The sequence below is a fragment of the Erinaceus europaeus genome, chromosome 11 (assembly GCF_950295315.1).
Source record: "Erinaceus europaeus chromosome 11, mEriEur2.1, whole genome shotgun sequence".
In the NCBI taxonomy this organism is placed as follows: domain Eukaryota; kingdom Metazoa; phylum Chordata; class Mammalia; order Eulipotyphla; family Erinaceidae; genus Erinaceus; species Erinaceus europaeus.
This window is the reverse complement of record NC_080172.1, coordinates 66,237,749-66,259,708: the sequence shown is the minus strand read 5'-3', so window position 1 is coordinate 66,259,708 and position 21,960 is coordinate 66,237,749. Positions and strand designations below refer to the sequence as shown.

Here is a 21,960-nt window from a genome sequence, read left to right as displayed (position 1 = left end):
TCAATAAATGGTGCTGTGAAAACTGGGTTGAAATATGCAGAAGAATGAAACTGAGCCACTTTATCTCACCAGAAACAAAAGTCAACTCCAAATGGATCAAGGACCTGGATGTTAGACCAGAAACTATCAAATACTTAGAGGAAGACACTTTCTCACCTAAACCTCAAGGACATCTTTGATGATACAAACCCAAATGCAAGGTAGACTAAATCAGAAACAAATCCATGGGACTACATCAAATTGAAAAGCTTCTGCACAGCCTAAGAAACCATTACACAAAGAGACCCCTCACAGAATGGAAGAAGATCTTCACATGCCATACATCAGACAAGAGGCTAATACCCAAAATATATAAAGAACTCACCAAACTTAGCAATAAAAAAAGGAAATGACCCCATCCAAAAATGGGCAAAGGATATGAACAGGATATTCACTACAGAAGAGATCCAAAAGTTTAACAAACACATGAAAAAATTGCTCGAGGTCACTGATTGTTAGAGAAATGCAAATAAAGACAACATTGAGATACCAACTTACCCCTGTGAGAATATCATACATTAAAAATGACAGCAGCAACAAATTCTGGAAAGGTTGTGGGGACAAAGGAACCCTCCTACATTGCTGGTGAAAATGTAAATTGGTCCAACCTATGTGGAGAGCAATCTGGATAACCCTCATAAGGCTAGAAGTAGACCTCCCATATGACCCAGTAATTTCTCTCCTAGGGATATATTCTTTTTTTAACATTTTTAATTTTATTTTTTATTATTTATTTATAAGAAGGAAATATTGATGAAACCATAGGATAAGAGGGGCACAATTCCACACAATTCCCACCACCAGAACTCCATATCCCATCCCCTCCCTTGATAGCTTTCCTATTCTTCAACCCTCTGGGAGTATGGACCCAAGGTCATTGTGGGATGCAGATGGTAGAAGGTCCAGCTTCTGTAATTGCTTCCCTGCTGAACATGGGTGTTGACAGGTCGATCCATACTCCCTAGGGATATATTCTAAGGACTCCATAACACCCAACCAAAAACATATATGTACACCTATGTTCATAGCAGCACAATTTGTAATATTTCTCTCTTTTTATCCCCCCTCTCTGGGACCTGATAGAGTTGAAGTTCAGAGCACTGTTATCCTCTTCCTTCTATCACTTCTCCTCTACTGGGAGTATGGATCAAAGTTGTTTTGGGGGTGCAGAAGATAGGAGTTCTGGATTCTGTAGTCAATTTTTGCTGCTGGAATTGGCCATTGGCAGGTTGCTTCATTCCCCCAGCCTGTTTCAGTATTTTCCTAGTGAGGTAGGGCTCTGGAAAGGTGAGGTTCCAGGATACATTGAGGAGGCTGTTTGTCCGAAGAAGTCATGGTGGAATCATGGTTGTGTCTGCAACTTAGTGTCTCGCAGGTGACAGGACATATAGTAACACAAAATGGTTAATAAATAGGAACCAAAAAGTAGGGACATGGCAGATGAGATTGGGGCTATTAGGGTGGGAGAAAACTCAGAAATTCATTTTAGGCATGGTTCCAGGGATGCACAACTATGGTAGTTTTTGCTTGAATTTGATAGCTAGCATGAAGTTGGATAAAACCATTCTCTCAGAAAATGATGTTAGAGTAGAGAAAGGGACTAGAGAGTTAAATTAGGGCAGAGAGTAACTCCCATTATTGAAAATAGTCTGTGGATATAATTAACTATTTATCTCTATCCACCCAATCCAGGGTCCATATATATTTATATTTAGCACAAGAGCCCATGTAACCTCTAAGTCCTTATTGGTCTGAGCCTGCAGCTTAGTGAGTTGTGAGTTGGTCACAACTAGGAACATTGCAGGCTTCACTTATTTCAGGACCAATTTTCCTTGACTGGCAGGGAGAGATACTCCAGCCTCCCTTTGGAGACTGGGACAGTCCCTACCATATCTGCTCTATGATGAGGGCAAGGTCCTGAGAGGGCACACAAGAATGCTTGTGATGATGTTCCTGATAGAAGTGCCCAGTGATGGTGCAGAGAGGGATCCATTAGAGGTCGAGGCCCATCATATTTGTGTGGGAAATATGACTAGGGCCCCAGATGGTGAGGTAATATGATATTGACCAAAAGGGCCATTAATAAGTGAACCTGTCTCTTGCCCTTATCCTACTTTTGTAATACTCTCTTTGTCTGATGACCTTAGACTTTCCCAGTTGTTTAAGCATTGAATGTCATTTATTTAGCCCAACCAGAATTAATTTTTCAGGCTCTGTCTTCTTTGGGACCTTCTGTTAGGTGGCTAAGCCAAATTGGTCTAAGTTTAATAGATTAGAGAATTTATGGTACTTTCTTTAGGTACTACATCTAGGATTCCAGGTTTACTAGTTCTATGTATAATCCTATTAACTTAGTCTTACAAATCACTATTCAGTCAATATGAGAGGTGAAAAATAGATTGAATGTCTTGAACTTCCAATATTCCTTCAATCTAAGCACTTAGTTATTTGTAAAGAGCATTAAATGAAATAAATCATGGAACCTCTGGGGCTTTGCTTGTTTTCTTTCATGCTTCTCTTGATCTATACCATTTGATACTATATTTGCTAATATCAACCAAATAAAGGCAATCAAGGCCACCTCAATATTTTCACTTCAAACTGTGTCCAGAGATGAGAGGCCTACAATGTCAACCTTCCAAATCCAATACTTAGGTGAGAACGTTCCTAGCTCATAGGACTCCTATCTTCCATTTTGGGTGACACACCTCCTAGCAGAGTTATAGAACCTAGATATAGAAGGTATCTTAGTAACTTTTCTTCTCTGTCAATTTATGAACCAAGAAGTGAGAATGAACTAAAGCCATTTGTTAATGGAGCCCAAAGCCCAAGTGCTGGAGCAGTTCACATTCTCCATAGCACAATGGCCTCAAACAAAGGTTCAGGTGAATTGTGTTACTGAGGCCCAAACAATGATGTAAAATTATCTATGAGAAACAAACCTAAGCTCATGTTTACTTAAAAAGTTGTTACTAGACAACAGTGAGGCACCACTTCTCTCCTGTGAGAATGCCATACTTCAGAACAGCAACAACAAATGCTTGGGATATTGTGGGGGCAAAGGAGCCCTCCTGAACTTCTGGTGACCCAACCCCTGTGGAGAGCAGTCTGAAGAATTCTCAGAAGGCTAGAAATGGACCTATCATATGACCCTGCAATTCCTCTCCTGGGGGGTATATCCTGAGAAAACAAATATACCCAACTAAAAAAGAAAAAAAAATCTGTGTATATATGTTTATAGCAGCAAAATTTGTAATAGCCAAAACCTTGAAGCAACTCAGGTATCTAACAACAGATAAGTGGCTGAGAAATTTGTTGCATACATTTATAGATATATAAATAGAGTACTATTCAGCTATTAAAATGATGAATTCACCTTCTTTATCTCATCTTGGATGAATCTTGAAGAAACTATATTAAGTGAGATAAGCCAGAAAGAGAAGAATGAATATGGGATGATCTCACTCATAGACAGAAGTTGATTAATAAGAACAGAAGGGGAAACACAAAGCAGAACTTGGACTGGGTTTCATGTATTGCACCCAGTAAAGGACTCTGGGTAGCCACTTTCAGGTCTTGATGCACAATGGTAAAAAAGGACCTAGGTGGGGTATTGGAGTGTTTTGCAGAAATCTGAGAATTTTATTTGAATTTTTGTGTGTTCTTAATAGTTTTTTTTTTTTACAAAATTGTAAAATTACAATGTGTAGTTCCCCATACCAATGTTTTGTACCAACAATTGTATTTAATGTTGACTGTAAATTACCAATACTCTAACAAAAATTTTAAATACAAGAAAAAGTTGATATCTTCACTTCAATTGTATAGAATGCAAATAGCTTCTTTAATATGCACAAGTCTATTTTAAAATAATGCTATTCTTAAAAAAGACTAAAGAGCAGGGCTATATTGTCAGCTATTTTATTGTGTGTGGTGACAGTTGTTGGGTTAGTCAGTGTCAAACGTTTAGTGAAACTCCATAGTATTACTGCCATCCATTCTCCCTGTCTGCAGCCTGAAGGCTTCTTTTTTTATTATTTTTTTATTTAAGAAAGGATAAATTAACAAAACCATAGGGTAGGAGGGGTACAATTCCACACAATTCCCACCACCCAATCTCCATATCCTACCCCCTCCCCTGATAGCTTTCCCATTCTTGAACCACATCTGTCTTTCCTCTCCTACTAGCACCAGCATCACACTCTAAATAACCTGTAGAGACTCAAGTGAATGCAAGTTACTGACACGATTTCCCAAATAGCACTTGAGATCAGCTATCTCATACTTCCCAAGGCCTACTCCTGTACATTACTTAGATAATACTTCTGTGAAGCCCAGAAATACTTAGTTCAAACTGACAAATCTGGCCTTAGTCTGGGAACCCAAAAATGCTCAAGTTATAGAATTTAATTCAGGCATATCCCCCAATGATGCCCCACTCTCTGCCTGCACTTTGTCTTGACTTCCCCATGAGGTCCCTTGAGGCATATTTTGTACCTCCTCCCAGATCTGTAAATAATAAACTTCTCTATTTCAATTCCCTTGTGGTCCTTTGTTGAACCGTAGTTGGCCATGGGCTCTATTTAACAAATGCTAAATTAACCATCACAACAGTCACATAAATGTCTTTTTTTTTCCCTAAGAGCAAAGTGCTTAAAGAAAATAACTGCTCTCCAGAGGATTAATCTTAGGAATCCAATCATTAAAAACAACTGCAAACTTCAGGGAAATACTATAATATTTGCTTTCATTCTTTCCTATATATAATTATTATCTTTTATGTTATTGGTTATTCCTGACTCTGTGAAGATACACATACATGCACATAGTAGCAAAAAATACAGAAGAGTTTCCTCCTTGTTGAAGTAAAGTTTTGCGGGGAAGGTAGAGGCAGGTCAGTAACCAAGAAAATAATCAAATGACCCCCATATTTATGGACATCTAATCTTTGATAAAGGGGCCCCAATTATTAAATGGAGGAAGGAGGCTCTCTTCAATTAATGGTGCTGGGAAAACTGGGTTGTAACATGCAGAAGAACGAAACTAAACCACTTTATCTCACCAGAAACAAAAGTCAACTCCAAATGGATCAAGGGCCTGATGTTAGACCAGAAACTATCAAATACTTAGAGAAAAATATTAGTGGGGGAGTCGGGCTGTAGTGCAGCGGGTTAAGCGCAGGTGGCGCAAAGCACAAGGACCGGCATAAGGATCCCGGTTCGAACCCCGGCTCCCCACCTGCAGGGGAGTCCCTTCACAGGCGGTGAAGCAAGTCTGCAGGTGTCTATCTTTTTCTCCTCCTCTCTGTCTTCCCCTCCTCTCTCCATTTCTCTCTGTCCTATCCAACAATGACAACAACAATAATAACTACAACAATAAAACAACAAGGGCAACAAAAGGGAATAAATAAAATAAATATTTAAAAAAATATATATTAGTGGAACACTTTCCCACTTAAGCCTCAAGGCTATCTTTGATGATACAAACCCAACTGTAAGGAATACTAAAACAATTACAAATCAATGGGACTACATCAAATTGAAAAGCTTCTGCACAACAAAAGAAACCACTACCTAAAGAAAGAGACACCTCGCAGAATGGGAGATCTGCACATGTTATACATACCTCAGACAAGAGGCTAATAACCAAAATATATAAAGAGCTCACAAAACTCAATGACAACAACAACAACAAAAATAAGCCCACTCCAAAATGGGCAGAGGATATGAACAGAATATTCACTAAATAAGAGATCCATTAAAAATTACTCCAAGTCACTGACTGTCAGAGAAATGCAAATAAAGACAACATTGAGATACCACCTCACCCTTTTGAGAATGGCATACATCATAAAGGACAGCAGCAACAAATGCTGGAGAGGCTTTGTGGACAAAGGAACCCTTCTGCACTGCTCATGGGAATGTAAATTGGTCCAACCTTTGTGAAGACTAGTATGGAGAACCCTCAGAAGGCTAGAGATGGACTTCCCATATGACCCAGTAATTCCTCTCCTAAGGATATATCCTAAGGACTCCATAACACGCAACCAAAAAGGTATGTGTACACCTATGTTCATAGCAGAATAATTTGTAATAGCTAAAACCTGGAAGCAAACCAGGTGCCCAACAAAAGATGAATGGATGAGAAAGCTGTGGTATACTTACACAATGGAATACTACGCAGTTATTAGGAAAAACGAACCCACCTTCTCTGATCCATCTTGGATAGAGCTAGTAGGAATTATGTTAAGTGAGCTAAGTTAGAAATACAAAGATAAGTATGGGATGATCCCACTCATCAACAGAAGCTGAGAAAGAAGAACAGAAAGGTAAACTCAAAGCAAAATCTGAGTTTGGATTGTGGCACCAAAGTAAAAAGCTCTGGGTGGAGGGTGAGGGTGGATGTTCAACTTTACTGAGGGGAGTGGGGGAGGGACACAGATGTTTAGTGGTGGGAATGGTGTTAATGTACAATCCTATTAACTCATAGTCTCAAAAGTCACTATTTAATTAATATTAAAGGTAAAAAATGGATTGAACGTATCAAACATTTTGATGCATAGACCATAGCTCTGAGTATATATGCCTTCAATATAAGCACTTAAGACTTCATCAAATTGGTAATGAGACTGAATTTTAATGGTGGGCTCAAATTGCTAATATATATCTAATAATGACTTGTTCTTTGAAATATTAAATCACCTATAAGCTTAGACCAGGGAGAAAAGAAGCAACTGGTGGCGTCACTTTATAAAATACAGCTGTAAGTAAATAACATTAAAAGACATAAATTATGTTAAGGTCTTATATGACACAACAAATGCTAACTATGGAATTTTCAAAGTTAACCCAACTGCCAAATAATTTTTTTGCAGCAGTAACTATCTCTTGCCTTCTTAAACCATAAGACAGCAGGAAATTTCCCCATTCTCTATAAAACCTATATTTCTCCCAGTCCTGGAACCTCTGTGTGAGGCTCACTTTCCTGCATGATTCTCTTAATTCATATCAATTGATAGTGCATCTACTGCTCTCAATGCAACCAGTACCACCTTGGCATGTTTCATTTCACACTGTGTTCAGGGATGCCAGGAATGGAATGTCAACCCTCCAGCTTCATTGCTCTGGTGAGATATTTCCTAGCTCATTCCAGTTCAGGTGGTGTACTTCATAAGAAAGCCTCAAAACCTAGCTATAGACCAGGGCCTATGAGATAGGGCTTATGTACACATGTATTCATAAGTTAGGGGGAAAATATATGCCTTAAAGCAATAGTGCACAATAGTTTGCAGTGAGTCAATAAATGAAGCAAGCAAGTAGAAAGACCTATAAAAGACACCATAAAGTGCCTAATGAAATAGTTTAAATACCCTCCTCACCTACTTCCTGTTTAACTTCCCTCAATCACTCCAAAGCTAATCTTGTCAGACAAACTAAGGATTACAAAATCTGGATGAGGACAAGAGACTGGCATACTTCTGATGACTCTTTCGTCATTACCAGGTCACCCTATCACCTGGGGCCCTAGTCAGAGAGTCCTGGGATTTCCACACAGACATGATGGTCCTAAACCTCTAACAGATCCCTCTCTCCACTGTCACTGGTCATCTCCATCAGGAACAACATAATGGACGCCTTTGGGGGCCCATATAGTACCTTGCCCTCAATGTGGGTCAGCAACAGTAGGGACTGTACCCTTCTCCGAAGGGAGGTTGGATGACTTACTCTACCTATCACCCAAGGAAGATGGGTCCTGAACTTAGTGCAGCCTGGAATATGTCTAGCCATGATCACAGAATGTAAGCTCAGACCTACAGGCATGCAGAGGTTACATAGGCTCCTGTGCCGAATATGAGCCCCAGATCAAATTGATGGGGTTTACAGTTAACAATATTTGTATACTTTTTCCACATATTTGGTAGCTACTCTCTTCCCTGATCCATTTTTCTAGTACTTTTTCCAACTATGACATTATCTCCCCTGACAATATCTTGGGTCCACCTGCTTGTTAGTTGTCAGACTCAGGCAAAAACTAGTAAAATCATGGGCCTCTTGGAATATACCTAAAATAGACCTACTAGTGTTTTCCTAATTGGAGACACCCCAAATCTTCATCTGCAATATTCCAGCCTTTAGGTTCATGATTAGTCAACTATTTGTTCTGCTTTATATCTTAACTCTTTTTCAGCCACCAGGTTCCAGATGCTACCATGATGCTAATCTGACTTCCCTATGCAGATGACCCCATCAATATGTCCTGGAACACCACCTGCCCAGAGCCCTGTCCTACTAGAGGAAGAGAGAGACAAGCTTGGAATATAGATCAATCTGCCAGCACCCATGTTCAGCAGGGAAGCGATTACAGAAGCCACACCTTCCACCTTCTGCACCTCATAATGATCCTGGGTCCATACTCCCAGAGGGATAAAGAATAGAGAAGCTGTCAGTGAAGGGGATGGGATACAGAGTTCTGGTGGTGGGAAATGTGTGGAATTGTACCGCTCTTATCCCATAGTCTTGTCAATATTTCCATTTTATAAATAAAATTTTTTTTAAAGAATAGGGCAGTTTCCAATGGAGGGGATGTGATACAGAACTCTGGTGGTAGGAATTGTCCCCCTTTTATTCCACAATCTTGTCAATTATTATTAAATAATTAATATAAATAAATAAATAAATTTAAACTTTATTGAGTGATACAATCTCATAGTTAAGAACTGATGAGAAAAAAAAAAAGAACTGATGAGAGAGGACAGTGACTGAAATTACACACTCTGTCCTCATGGACCTTTTTTTAAATTTCTTTACTGGGGGACTAATGTATTACATCCAACAGTAAATACAATAGTTTTTACATGCATAACATTTCTCAGTTTTCCACATAACAATACAACCCCCACTAGGCTCATGTACCTTTCAGTCTAACCCCAGTTTCTATTTTTCTTCGGCCTCGTTAATTTTAAACAAGTCACTGCACTTCATCCCAGAGTAATCTATAAAATCAGCACTCTGGAGAGAGAATTGCAGTTGACATAAGTTTAGCCCAATGCCTCACATGCACAGTAACTTAGTAGATATAAGTAATAATATTCCACTCAGAGACATCATGTCTTTATATAATGGTTTGTAAGTTCAAGTTATGGCAAATGCCAAGGTTTTAGGAAATTTAGGTTCTAGATCACAGAGATAATGCTTCCCTTCTAAAGAACAAGTGAGCTAGTTTTAATTCATTGACTATTTTATAATATTTTACCACATTTAGGGGCTGGGCAGTAACACACATGGTTATGTACAAATGTTACCATGTTCAAGACCTAAATCCTCACCTGGAATGGGGAAGCTTCATAACTCATGTAACAAGTGCTACAGCACTTGCTCTCTCTCTCTCCCTCTCTAACCTCCTTCCCTTTCAATTTCCCTATCCTATCGAATTAAATAGATAACAACTAAAAACCTTAAAAAGATACATTACATTTATTGATCAACTGTGTCAGCTTATTAGTTTGAGCAAATATGCCTCTCAAGAATTGATAACTTTAATTAAAGGGATACAGATTGAAAGAGAAGTTAAAACTCTACCTATTTTCAGATGACATAATAGTATACATACAAAAATCCAGATGGAAGCTTTTGGGAATTATTAAGAAATATAGTTAGATGTCAGGATACAAAATTAAAATACAAAAGTCAGTGGTATTCCTTTATGCAAACACTGTTGGAAGAAGAATAAATCCAGACATCAGTTCCTTTTACTATAGCAACTAAAACAATGAAATATTTAGGAGTAAAACTAAGCAAAAAAGTGAATGACTTGTATACTTAAAATTATAAATCACTATTCAAGGAAATAGAAAAAGACAAAAAGAAGTGGAAAGATATTCCATGTTCATGGGCTGGAAGAATTAACATCATTAAAATGAATTTACTACCCAGAGTCAAAAACAAATTTAATGCAATCCTTATCAAGATGCCAAACATTTTTTAGGAGAACAGAATAAAGCTGAAAATGTTTATCTGGAACCAGAAAAGATTTAGAATTGCCAAAACTATTCTGTGAAGAAAGAACAGAACTGGAGGCATCAGTTCTCAGATCTCAAATTGTATTATAGGGCCATTGGGATCAAAATTTTTGCTGGGTACTTGGACATAAATAGACACACTGACTAGTAGAATAGAACTGAAAGCCCAGAAGTAAGCACCAACACCTATGGACATCTAATATTTGACAAAAGTGCCCAGACTATTAAATGGGGAAAGCAGAGTCTCTTCAACAAATGGTGTTGGGAAAAATGGGTTGAAACGTGCAGAAGAATGAAAGTGAACCACTATATTTCACCAAACACAAAAGTAAATTCCAAATGGATCAAGGACTTAAATGTTAGACCAGAAACTATTAAATACTTAGAGGAAAGTATTGGCAGAACTCTTTTCCTTATAAATTTTAAAGACATATTCAATGAAACAAATCCAATTACAAAGATCAAAACAAAAATAATCCAATGTGGCTACATCTAATTGAAAAGTTTTTTCACAGCAAAAGAACCCACTACTAAGACAAAAAGACCCCTCACAGAATGGGAGAAGATCTTTACATGCCATACATCAGATAATAGGCTAAATATATAAAGAGCTTGCCAAAATCAACAAGAAAAAAAATGACCCCATCCAAAAATGGGGAGAGGACATGAACAGAATATTCACCATAGAAGATATCTGAAAAGCTAACAAATATTGCAAGTCCCTGCTCAGGGCGCCATTTGCTGGGCTAGCTTCGCAGGCGGGAGACAGATGACCAGGGACTCATGGCTGAGCTGGGAAGCAGTATCTCTTTATTCAAGTGGAATGCAGCACAATCTAAGCTATCTCTAATCACAATCCTAATCACCAAGGAGGGTGGAAACAGGATGTGACGTAAAGAGGGTGGAGTGAAAAGAGACTGGTGGAAATCAGGGTGACTATGAGAGGGGGAGGAGCAAAAAGACATCGTGAACCAGTGAGGATTAAACCAATGCCCTGCAGGCAGGGCAGTTCCTAGGTAACTGGTTATGTAAATAGACCGTAGGGATAAGCAGAGGGAAGCTGGCTTACTGCCCAACAAAACATATGAAAAAATGCTTCTCGTTGGCTGTCAGAGAAATGCAAATAAAGACAACAGTGAGATACAACTTAACTGTTGTGAGAATATTGTACATCAGAAAAAGTAGCAGCAAAAAATGCTGGAGAGGTTGTGGGAGCAAAGGAACCCTTCTGCACTGCTGATGGGAATGTAAATTGGTCCAGCTCCTATGGAGAGCTGTCTGGAGAACTGTCAGAAGGCTAGAAATGGACCTAACTTATGACCCTGCAATTCCTCTCTGGGGATATATCCTAAGGAACCAAACTCACCCATCCAAAAAGATTTGTATATACTTATATTCAAAGCAGCTCAATTTGCAATAGCCAAAACCTGGAAGCAACACAGATGAGTGGTTGAGCAAGTTGTGGTCTACATACACAATGGAATACTACTCAGCTATTTAAAATGGTGATTTCACTGTTTTCAGCCCATCTTGGATGGAGCTTGAAGGAATCATGTTAAGTGAGGTAAGTCAGAAGAATAAGGATGAATATGGTATGATCTGACTCACAGGTAAAAGTTGAAAAGCAAGATCAGAAGAGAAAACATGAAGCAGCACTTGGAATGAAGTTGGTGTATTGCACTAAAGTAAAAGTCTTTGGGGTGGGTAGGTGGGCGGGGGGTGATTTCAGGTCCTGGAACATGATGGCAGAGGACCTAGTGAGGTTTGTATTGTTATGAGGAAAACTGGGAAATGTTATGCATGTACGAACTATTGTATTTACTGTTGACTGTAAACATTAATACCCTAATAAAAGGAAGAAAAAAAAAAGAGAGAAGAAAGATCAGAAGAGAAAACACTAAATAGAAATTGGACTGGACCTGGTGTATTGCACCGAAGTAAAAGACTCTGGGGTAGGTGGAGGGGAGAGTTCAGGTCCTGGAACATGAATGCAGAGGACCTAGTGGGGGTTGTATTGTTATGTGGAAAACTGGGAAATGTTATGCATGCACAAACTATTGTATTTACTGTCAACTGTAAAACATCAATCCTCCAATAAAGAAAAAAAATATTGAATAAAACACTCAAAAGAAACAAAAACAGAATTGATAACTTGAATTCTATCAGATTGATACTCACCAACTTAAACTTCCTAGAATAGGACTAATCCCAGTTATAATTTTATTAACTTTTGTTTGCTGTTTGTTTTTGTTAATGAAAGATAAGAGGCGAGAGAAAACCAGAGAATCATTCTGGCATGTTATGTTGGGACCAAACCTTGTACCTCATAGTCTAACTTTATCCACTGTGCTACCTCTCAGGCCACCCAGTTACTCTCTTAAATAGTTAACAAAAATCCAATAGGACAAAAATTATTTATAATCCTAACTAATGTCTTCAGACTAGATGATTCTCATAGACTTGTTAGAGTTTCCTACCACTCTTTCTTTTATATTTTATTTATTTTAATGAGATACATAGAAAGAAAAGGAGAGAGACAGAGAGACCAGAACACTGCTCAGCTCTGGCTCATGGTAGTGCTGGGGATTGAACCTGGGACCTTGGAGACTCCAGGTATGAAAGTTATTTGCATGACCATTCTACTGTTTCCCCAGTATTCCTAAACTTCCACCTTGAGAAAATGCACAGTACATTTTCTTTCAGAAGGCAAAAATAAATTGACTATATACCTTAAAACATTGTTATTGATTGACTGAATAACTATCTACAAGACCATAGGATAAGAGAGGTACAATTCCACACAGTTCCCAACACTAGAGTTCCATATCCCAGCTCCTCCATTGGAAGCTTTACTCTTTATCCCTCTGGGAGTGGGGACCCAGAATCATTATGCGGTGCAGAAGGTGGAAGGTCTGGCTTCTGTAATTGCTTCTCCACTGGACATGGGCATTGGCAGGTTAATCTATAACCCCAACTTGTTTCTATCTTTCCCTAGTGAGGGAGGGCTCTGGAAAGGTGGGGTTCCAGGACACATTGGTGAGGTCATCTGCCCAGGAAAACCAGGTTTGCATCATGGTAGCATTGGCAACTTGGTGGCAGAGTGATGGAACTGAAGGGTTGACATCCCATTCCTGGCATCTCTGGACACTATCTGATGTGAAACATACCAAGGTGGTACTGGTTGTATTTATTTGGTTGAGATCAGCAGATGCAGGATCAAACAGTATAGATCAAGAGAAGCATGAAGGAAAACAAGCCAAGCCCCAGAGGTTCCAGGACTTGGAGAAATATGGTTTTATATAGAATGGAAAAGGTTCCTGCTGTCTTAGAGTTTAAGAAGACAATAGACAGTTATTGTTATAACCAAGTTATATAAGAATTTGGTTTACTGTGAAATCCATGGTTAGGATTTAGTGTACCATACAAGACCTTACCATGATTTATGTTATCTAATGTTATTTACAAATAATTGTATCTAATATAGTGACAAGAACAGTTGTTTCTGGTCTAAGATTATAGGCAATTTAATATTTCAAAAAAGGTCATTATTAGAAATGTATTAACAATTTAAGCCCAATGTTAAAATTCAATCAGGTTACCAATTTGAAACCTTATGTGCTTAGATTGAAGGAATATATACTCAGAATTCGGTTCTATCCATGAAAAAGTTTGAGACATTCAATCTATTTTCCACTCTCATATTGATTAAGTAGTGATTTGTAAGACTATAAGTTAATAGGAGTTTACATTAACACCATTCCCACTACCAAAGGTCTGTGTCCCCACCCATACCCCTCTATAGAGGAGCTGAAAATCTACTCTCACCTTCCATCCAGAGTATTTTACTTTAGTGCCATACTCCAAACTAAGTCAATATCTGCTTTAAGATTCCATTTCCTTTCTTCTTTCTCAACTTCTGTTTATGAGAGGGATCATCCCATACTCATCTTTGTCTTTCTGACTAATCTCACTTAACATAATTCCTTCTAACTCCATCCAAGATGGTTCAGAGAAGGTGGGTTCATTGTTCTTACTAGCTGAGTAGTACTGCATTGTGTATATATACCATAGTTTCTCAGCCATTCATCTGTTATTGGGCACCAGGGTTGTTTCCAGGTTTTGGCTATTACAAATTGTGCTTCTATGAACTTAGGTGTATACAAACCATTTTGGATGGGCATACTTGACTCTTAGGATATATCCCTAGGAAAGCAATTATTGGATCATGAAGAGAATCCATTTCTAGCCTTGTGAGGGTTCTCCAGACTTCTCTCCACAAGAGTTGGACCAGTTTACATTCCCACCAGCAGTGAAGAAGGGATTCTTTGTCCCCATGACCTCTCCAGCATTTGTTGGTTCTGATGTATGACATTCTCACAGGAGTGAGGTGGTAGCTCATTGTTGTCTTCATTTGAATTTCTCTGACAATTAGTGACTTGGAGCAACTTTTCATATGTCTGTTGTCCTTTAGTGTCTCTTCTGTAGTGAATATTCTGTTCATATTCTCTCCCCACTTTTGAATTGGGTCATTTGCTTTTTTGTTGCTAAGTTTGATGAGCTCTTTATATATTTTGGTTATTAGCCTCTTATCTGATGAATGGCATGTGAAGATCTTTTCCCATTCTGTGAGTGGTCTCTTTGATTGGGTAGTGGTTTCTTTTGTTGTGTAGAAGTTCTTCAATTTGATGTAGCCCCATTGGTTTATTTTTGTTTTAATCTTCCTTGAAGTTGTATTTGTATCATCAAAGACGCCCTTGAAATTTAAATGGGAAAGTGTTCCACCAATATTTTCCTGTAAGTATTTGATAGTGAAGACATTTTCTAATCTATCCTCTTCAAACATAACCATTCACTTTCAATCATCAAATTAAATCCTCTTATAAACATAATGTAAGTACAAAGGATTATTAAAGAAGTAACTGAACAAAAGTTAGTGGTAAAACAATATCTCTAAGGTGACAATAACTTGATTTCATATAATTTGCAGATAAACAATATTTCTCCTTCAGAGTCACTGGGAAATGCCCATGAGCTCCAGTATCAAGGGATATGATAGATTTGCCCACAAAGGGACTCAGGTTTACATAGACAAAGGAGGTTGAGACATGGGGCCAAAACTCAGCTGGTTCCCTAGTTAGTGTCCAACTTAGCTTCTGCACAGAGATGTATATTTCTGCATAAAAGCAGGATTCCAGAAGTCTTAACCCAGTTCTATGAATGTAGGAGAAATATATTCTCATCAAAGTAGAAGTGGACCCATCAAAGGTACTGACAGGTAGAGCTCATGTATTTTTCTGGTATACTTTTGTTTTTCCTGTACTGAATCTTTCTCTTGCTAGTTGAGGACAGGGGTTACAATCTTCTAGTGTATTCACTCAAGAATCAGTATAGCAACACAACCAAACTATTTGTCTTTCTTGCTGAGTGTCATATGAATTAACTACCAGCTTACAAAAGTCAGTAGTCCTTATAAATAAACTGAATGCTGGAATAACTGACTGGTTAATTTGTTGACAACTTATTAAGCTAATAGAATGTATCCCATTCATCTAATACCTGAATCACTTCCAGTCCTTTTATTTTTTGGCAAGTGAAAGTGATAAAACTTACAATTTTTAAGTGAGAGTGATTGTACTTTGATTAGTAATGAGTTTTTTTCCATCCCTTATAAGTGTGTGTGTGTGTGTGTCCATATCTTGAGGGAGTAGAACACATTACAGCTAGAAAAAAAAAAGTTTTTCAAAGTTAGGAAGAGAAGCTGGAAATCAAAAAGATCCATTTAATACTGTAGTACTTAAGCCTCTTTTTATGGTCTTCCTAAGTTGTTCTTGTTGAACATCTCCACTGAGGGCAATCAGATGAGTTCCAGAAAGAACTCATCTACCAGTAGGTTGTATCAATTATAGTGGCTCAGTTGGGAAGAATGAGAAAACAAAAAAGAAGCCAGAGAAGAGGAGGAGACATGAGGTGACAAGACAGGAGAGGAGAGGAAAGAACTGTAGCATTTACTGAACATTTCCTCTACTCATCTTCCCTACTCCTGGGTGCCAGGATGATTTAAAGACAGATTGTATGATCTGGGCTTGTGAATCTAGAGCCAGGCAGAATACATGAACAGAATTAATAAAGGAGTATATCAAAAAAGTCCATCCATTTTGCTTTTCCAATAATATCCATTTTAATTTTTTTCACTGCTGTTAAGTAGGTAGTGGAGGAGCTACTAGCTGGGTGATAAGATTCAGAGGCTAGACCTTGCTGTTGAAACCTTATTTACATATATCTGGAGGCACAGGAGTTGCTCATCTCTTAAACTGCATAAAATGCCATAGTTTGTGCATTTCTGTGGTGAAGAAGGGATTTGAATCCAGGTTTGTTCAGTTTTAGAGCCTATGCTTTTCAGCAGGCTTCTTGTCTTTCTAGCCAGCTCTTCCATATTGCATGGACATTCGATTCTCCATCTGCCTTTCTTTTTTTCCTTTTATTTATTTATAAGAAGGAAACACTGACAAAACCATAGGATAAGAGGGGTACAATTCCACACAATTCCCACCACCAGAACTCCGTATCCCATCCCCTCTCCTGATAGCTTTCCTATTCTTTAACGCTCTGGGAGTATGGACCCAAGATCATTGTGGGATGCAGAAGGTGGAAGGTCTGGCTTCTGTAATTGCTTCCCCACTGAACATGGGCTTGACAGGTCAATCCATACTCCCAGCCTGTCTCTCTCTTTCCCTAGTGGGGTGGGGTTTGCACCCAGGTAACCAGCAGTCGAACAACACAAAAGCAAGTGCCTTGGGAGAGCCAGTGCTAATTTACTGTGGGAATTCTCAAAAATAAAAGGGTTTTGTTTTTTCAAACAACTTTACTGAGATATAACTAACATGCAATAAACTATACATGTAAAGAATGCAATTTGGTGTATGATATCAAATGTATACATTTTGCATGTGTTATACACCTGTGAAACCGCCAGTACAAACTAGTGAACTCAACTATCAACACCAAATGGTTATTTTGTTGTTGATGTTCCCACTTGTAATTCTTTTTTCTCACCGCCCACCAAACCAGCCTCTGATATGCTTTTGCAAAGGACTGTACAAGTGGAATCATACAGTACTTAATATTGTCTTTTTAAATGATGTAGCATTAGGATCAAGCATACAACAAAATAATCTTATATATGTATATATTGCATAATGACCACCACAATATGACTACTTAACATTGATCACCACACAGTCACATTTTTTTTCTGTAATGAGGACTATTAAGAGCTAGTCTTTTCTTAGATACCCTCCTCACCTACTTCCTATTACCGTTCTCTCACACACTTAACCTTATCAAAGCAAGGACTGTAAAAGCTGGATAAGGGCAAGAGACTGCATACTTTATCGATGACTCTTTTAGTCACTATCAGGCCACCCCATCAGCTAGGACCCTCGGGGAGTCCTGAGATTCCCAAACAGACATGATGGGCCTAGACCTCAAATAAATCACTCTCTCCATTGTTACCGGTCATTTCTATAAGGAAAAATAAAATAGACCCCTTTGTGGGCCCCTACAGGACCTTGCCCTCAACCTGCATCAACAATGGTAGAAAATGTTCCATCCTCTGAAGGGAGGATGGACAACATACTCTATGCTGCACCTGAGGAAAATGGGTCAATACTGGGGCAGCATGGAATGTTCCCACTCATGACCACAGAATGTGAGCTCAGATCTACAGGGATGCAGAGGTCACATAGGCTCCTAAGCAAATGATGGGCCCTAGATCACATCAAATCGATGGGGATTACAGTCAACAATATTTATACCCCTTTCCCATATTAGGGAGCTACTCTCTTCCCTGATCCAGCTTTCTGGTCCTTTTTCTAGCCATGACATCATCTCCGCAGACAATAACTTGGATCCACTGGCATATCAGATTTCAGGCTCAGGGGCAAAAAGAAACAACTAGTGTAGCCACAGGCCCTTTGGAATATAACTAAAATATGCCTACTAACTATCTGCAAAATGGAGGACCCCACAACTCTTCATCTGCATTATTCCAGCCCTTAGGTCCATGATTAGTCAACAATTTGTTTGGCTTTGTATATTAACTCTCCTGTCAACCACCAGGTTCCAGATGCTAGCATGATGCCTATCAGACTTCCCTGGACAGACAACCCCACCAATGTGTCCTGGAGCTCCGCTTCCCCAGAGCCCTTCCCTACTAGGGAAAGAGGCAGGCTGGGAGTATGGATCTACCAGTCAGTGCCCATGTTCAGCAGGGAAGCAATTACAGAAGCCAGACATTCCACTTTCTGCATCCCACAATGACCTTGGGTCCATATTCCCAGAGGGTTAAAGAATAGGAAAGCTATCAGGGAAGGGTATGGTATACAGAGTTCTGGTGGTGGGAACTGTGCAAAGCTCTACTCCTCTTATTCTATGATTTTGTCAATGTTTCCTTTTTATAAATAAAAAAATTTTTAAAATAAAGAAAATAGAAACATGGTACCTGACTTAAAAACCAGAATATGTTTAACCTTAAAAAAAATCTAGTCTTTTAGCAACTTTCAAATGTACACACAGTATTATTATCTATATAGCCACTGTGCAATACATTATATATACAGGACTTATTTATTTTACAACTGGAAGTTTATACCTTTTGACTGCTATCACCTATTTCATCTGAAACCTCCCTTCTATACCTATCCTTCAATTAGTTATCTGTTCCCTGTGTCCATTAGCTCAGTTTTTTTTCTAAGATCCCATATAGCAGTGAGACCATGCTGTATTTTCCTTTCATCCTCTGATTTATTTCACTTAGCATAAAAAAAAATCTTCTTTATGCATCCATCCATTAATGGACACTAAGGTAATGTACTGAGATGACTTTTTAATTACAAAGATAGATATAAAATAGCAGTGTGAAAAATAACTGTCCAAGAGGCAACTAGGAAAACCTGTCAGTATTTGTGAGTCTTAAAGGGATTGCTTCCTCACTAACCAACAGAGCAAGACTCACTTGCCCTTAAGTACAAAGATGAATGAAAGGATAGCTTCTGGAAACTTTGCTCATTCCAACTTGGTAAGATATTGAAAACTAGCCTACATACATAGGTCCCATGAGTGCTAGTGGTTAGAAGCAATTGTACCAATTTAAGTCTGATTTCATTTTTCCACTTTCTGCCTGCAGAGCATGGGGAAATTGTTTAACCTCTCTGTGACTGTCTGCGAAATAATAGGGGGATTTCTCTGATGATAAACCATCTTTGAATTAGGGGAGAAGGGTTCTTTATCTGGAGACCTTAATTTCCCAGGTCCAGTCCCAGAAAACACAAACCTTTGGAAAATGTAATAAAAACATCTTCCTTTTAATGCATGCCAAACATTTAAGCATGCATGATAACATCACCTTTGGACCACTTTTTTTTAGAAGTAGAGAGATGGAGAAAGGAAGAGAAAGAGCAAGGGAAAGACAGTATGTGAGGGAGAGAAGGGAGAAGGAAGGGAGGAGGAGAGCAAATAGGAGAAAGAGACCATTGTGCCCTTGATAAAACTTCCACTGTATTGTGGTTCTCCTCTGTGATGTAGGGGCTTGAATCTGGGTCCTTGCACATGGTAATATACCTACCTTATCAGGTGAGTTATCTCTCAACCCTTGTATTCCTACTAAATCCTCTTTTGTTTCATAACTTTCCAGGTTTCCACAGTACATTGAGGAAGGGCATATAGAAAGTAATTTCTTTCCTGTTCTCTCTTCTTTGTCCTTCCTCTTTTTTGTTTCCTTCTTCCTGTTTCTTCCATTTACTGCTTTCCCCAAAGCCTGTCATTACTCTTAATGCAGTGAAGCTATAAGCTATACCAAGTACTTACTGAAAATTATTTTCTTTCCAATTTCAGACCTGAATAAAAAAATGCACTTCTCCATGCAAATAAAAAGCCTCCTCCTTTGAAAACCTTCATGGGTATTGAAAATCATCATTTCTCAGTTCATGTTCTGTGAGTAAGCTGAACCTTTCCTCAAGTTGCATGTTTTATTACTGGGTGTCCTAGAGTAGTCAAGGTATGGTGATCCTATCTTGGGAAAATCAAACCATAGTAATAGAATTTGTGCTTAGGGGATTCTCATCCATTAGACAGCTCAATGTTTTCCTCTTTATAGTGTTTTTGGTTTTCTACATCTTAATTGTATCTGGAAACATACTCATTGTCCTGCTAGTTCTATTCAGTCATCACCTCCACACTCCCATGTACTTCTTTCTGGTGAACTTGTCGTTTCTGGAGATCTGGTATACCTCCAACATTGTCCCCAAGATGTTGCTGATTATCGTAGCTGAACAGAAGACTATCTCTGTAGCTGGCTGCCTGGCACAGTTTTACTTCTTTGGATCCTTGGCTGCAACAGAGTGTCTCTTGCTTGCTGTGATGTCTTATGACCGCTACCTTGCCATCTGCCAGCCTCTCCACTATCCTAGTCTCATGACTGGTTCCTTCTGCATTAGGCTGGCTATCAGCTCTTGGTTCTGCTGCTTCTTCTTGACAGCAATTACTATGGTCCTACTCTCTAGACTGACCTTCTGCGGACCCAATGAAATCGATCATTTTTTTTGTGACTTCGCCCCTCTGGTCCATCTCTCCTGTATAGACACTTCACTGACTGAGACCGTCGCCTGTGCTACTTCTTCTTCAGTAACTTTGGTCCCATTTCTTCTCATCACAGCCTCCTATTCCTGCATTCTTGCTGCTATCCTAAGAATCCCATCTGGCACAGGCCGGAAGAAAGCTTTCTCTACCTGCTCTTCGCATCTCACTGTGGTTATGGTGTTTTATGGGACACTGATTGCCACGTACCTTGTGCCCTCAGCCAAGTCTTCCCAACTCCTGCGCAAAGGGTTTTCTCTGCTCTACACCATCCTCACGCCCATGTTCAACCCAATCATATATAGCCTGAGAAACAGAGACATCCATGAAGCTCTGAAGAAGTGCTTAAGTAAGAAGTCAGGTTTCCTCAGATGAAACAAAAAGAAAAATGCTGTCCAAGGGCTGATGAAATGGATCAATTCATTTAGAATCTATACCAAGAGACAGCTCAGCAGGCAAGGTGTGTGCCTTGCCACAACACCTGTGGAAGCCATAGTAATAAGATGTCTCTCTCTCTCTCTCTCTCTCTCTGTCTCTGTATATCATGTATATATGAAAACATCTGCCCAAAATCTGTGCAATCACACGACAATAAGTATATAAAAACAAAAGATACCTAAACCAGGAGTGACTAATGCAATGAAGATGACCAGATGCCTCTGAACATGTTTTTGGACACTACTGACTAATAGTCTTGAGTGAAATAGTGTTCTAGGACTGATCCACGCAGGTCAGATTCTACTCCATTATCTCCAGGAGACCTGGTATCTCATGTAAAAGCTCATATTCAAAATAATTGAGTAAGGTCAGTCACTCACTCATTTAAATATTAGTTGAGGGCCTGTTATGTACAAGACATTGTGCTAGATGTAAATGATGAAATAAATATTCAGCAAGACAAAAATCCAAACCTTGTCTCTGTTCTTACTAAAATCAAAGTCTAAAGTGAGAAGACAAATTAAAAGTAATAAGATTAACACTACCCACCTATTTAAAAGGCCCAAGCTCAGAAAACTGACAATACCAAATGTGGTGCCACAAACTCTCAATAATTACTATTGGAGATGTAAGACATACTTTGGAAGAGAGTTTGGAAATTACTTACAAAACTAAACATAATGTTACTGAATGATTCAACAATCACAGTCCTTGCTGTTTACCTAAAATAGGTAAGTGCTTACTCACACACACACACACACACACACATCACACCACACACTACATTAACAGTAATAGTAGGTTTGTTCAAAACTGCCAAAACTTGGAAGCAT

The 21,960-nt window shown here is 38.8% G+C and overlaps 1 protein-coding gene across 1 annotated transcript; it reads left to right on the top strand.

Moving 5' to 3' along the window:
* Positions 1-20,113: 20,113 nt before the first annotated feature.
* Positions 20,114-21,064, top strand: LOC103116982 (olfactory receptor 11A1-like). The gene has a single exon (XM_007526952.1). It carries the CDS (start codon positions 20,114-20,116, stop codon positions 21,062-21,064), a length of 951 nt encoding a protein of 316 aa, XP_007527014.1.
* The last annotated feature ends 896 nt before the right edge of the window (positions 21,065-21,960 follow it).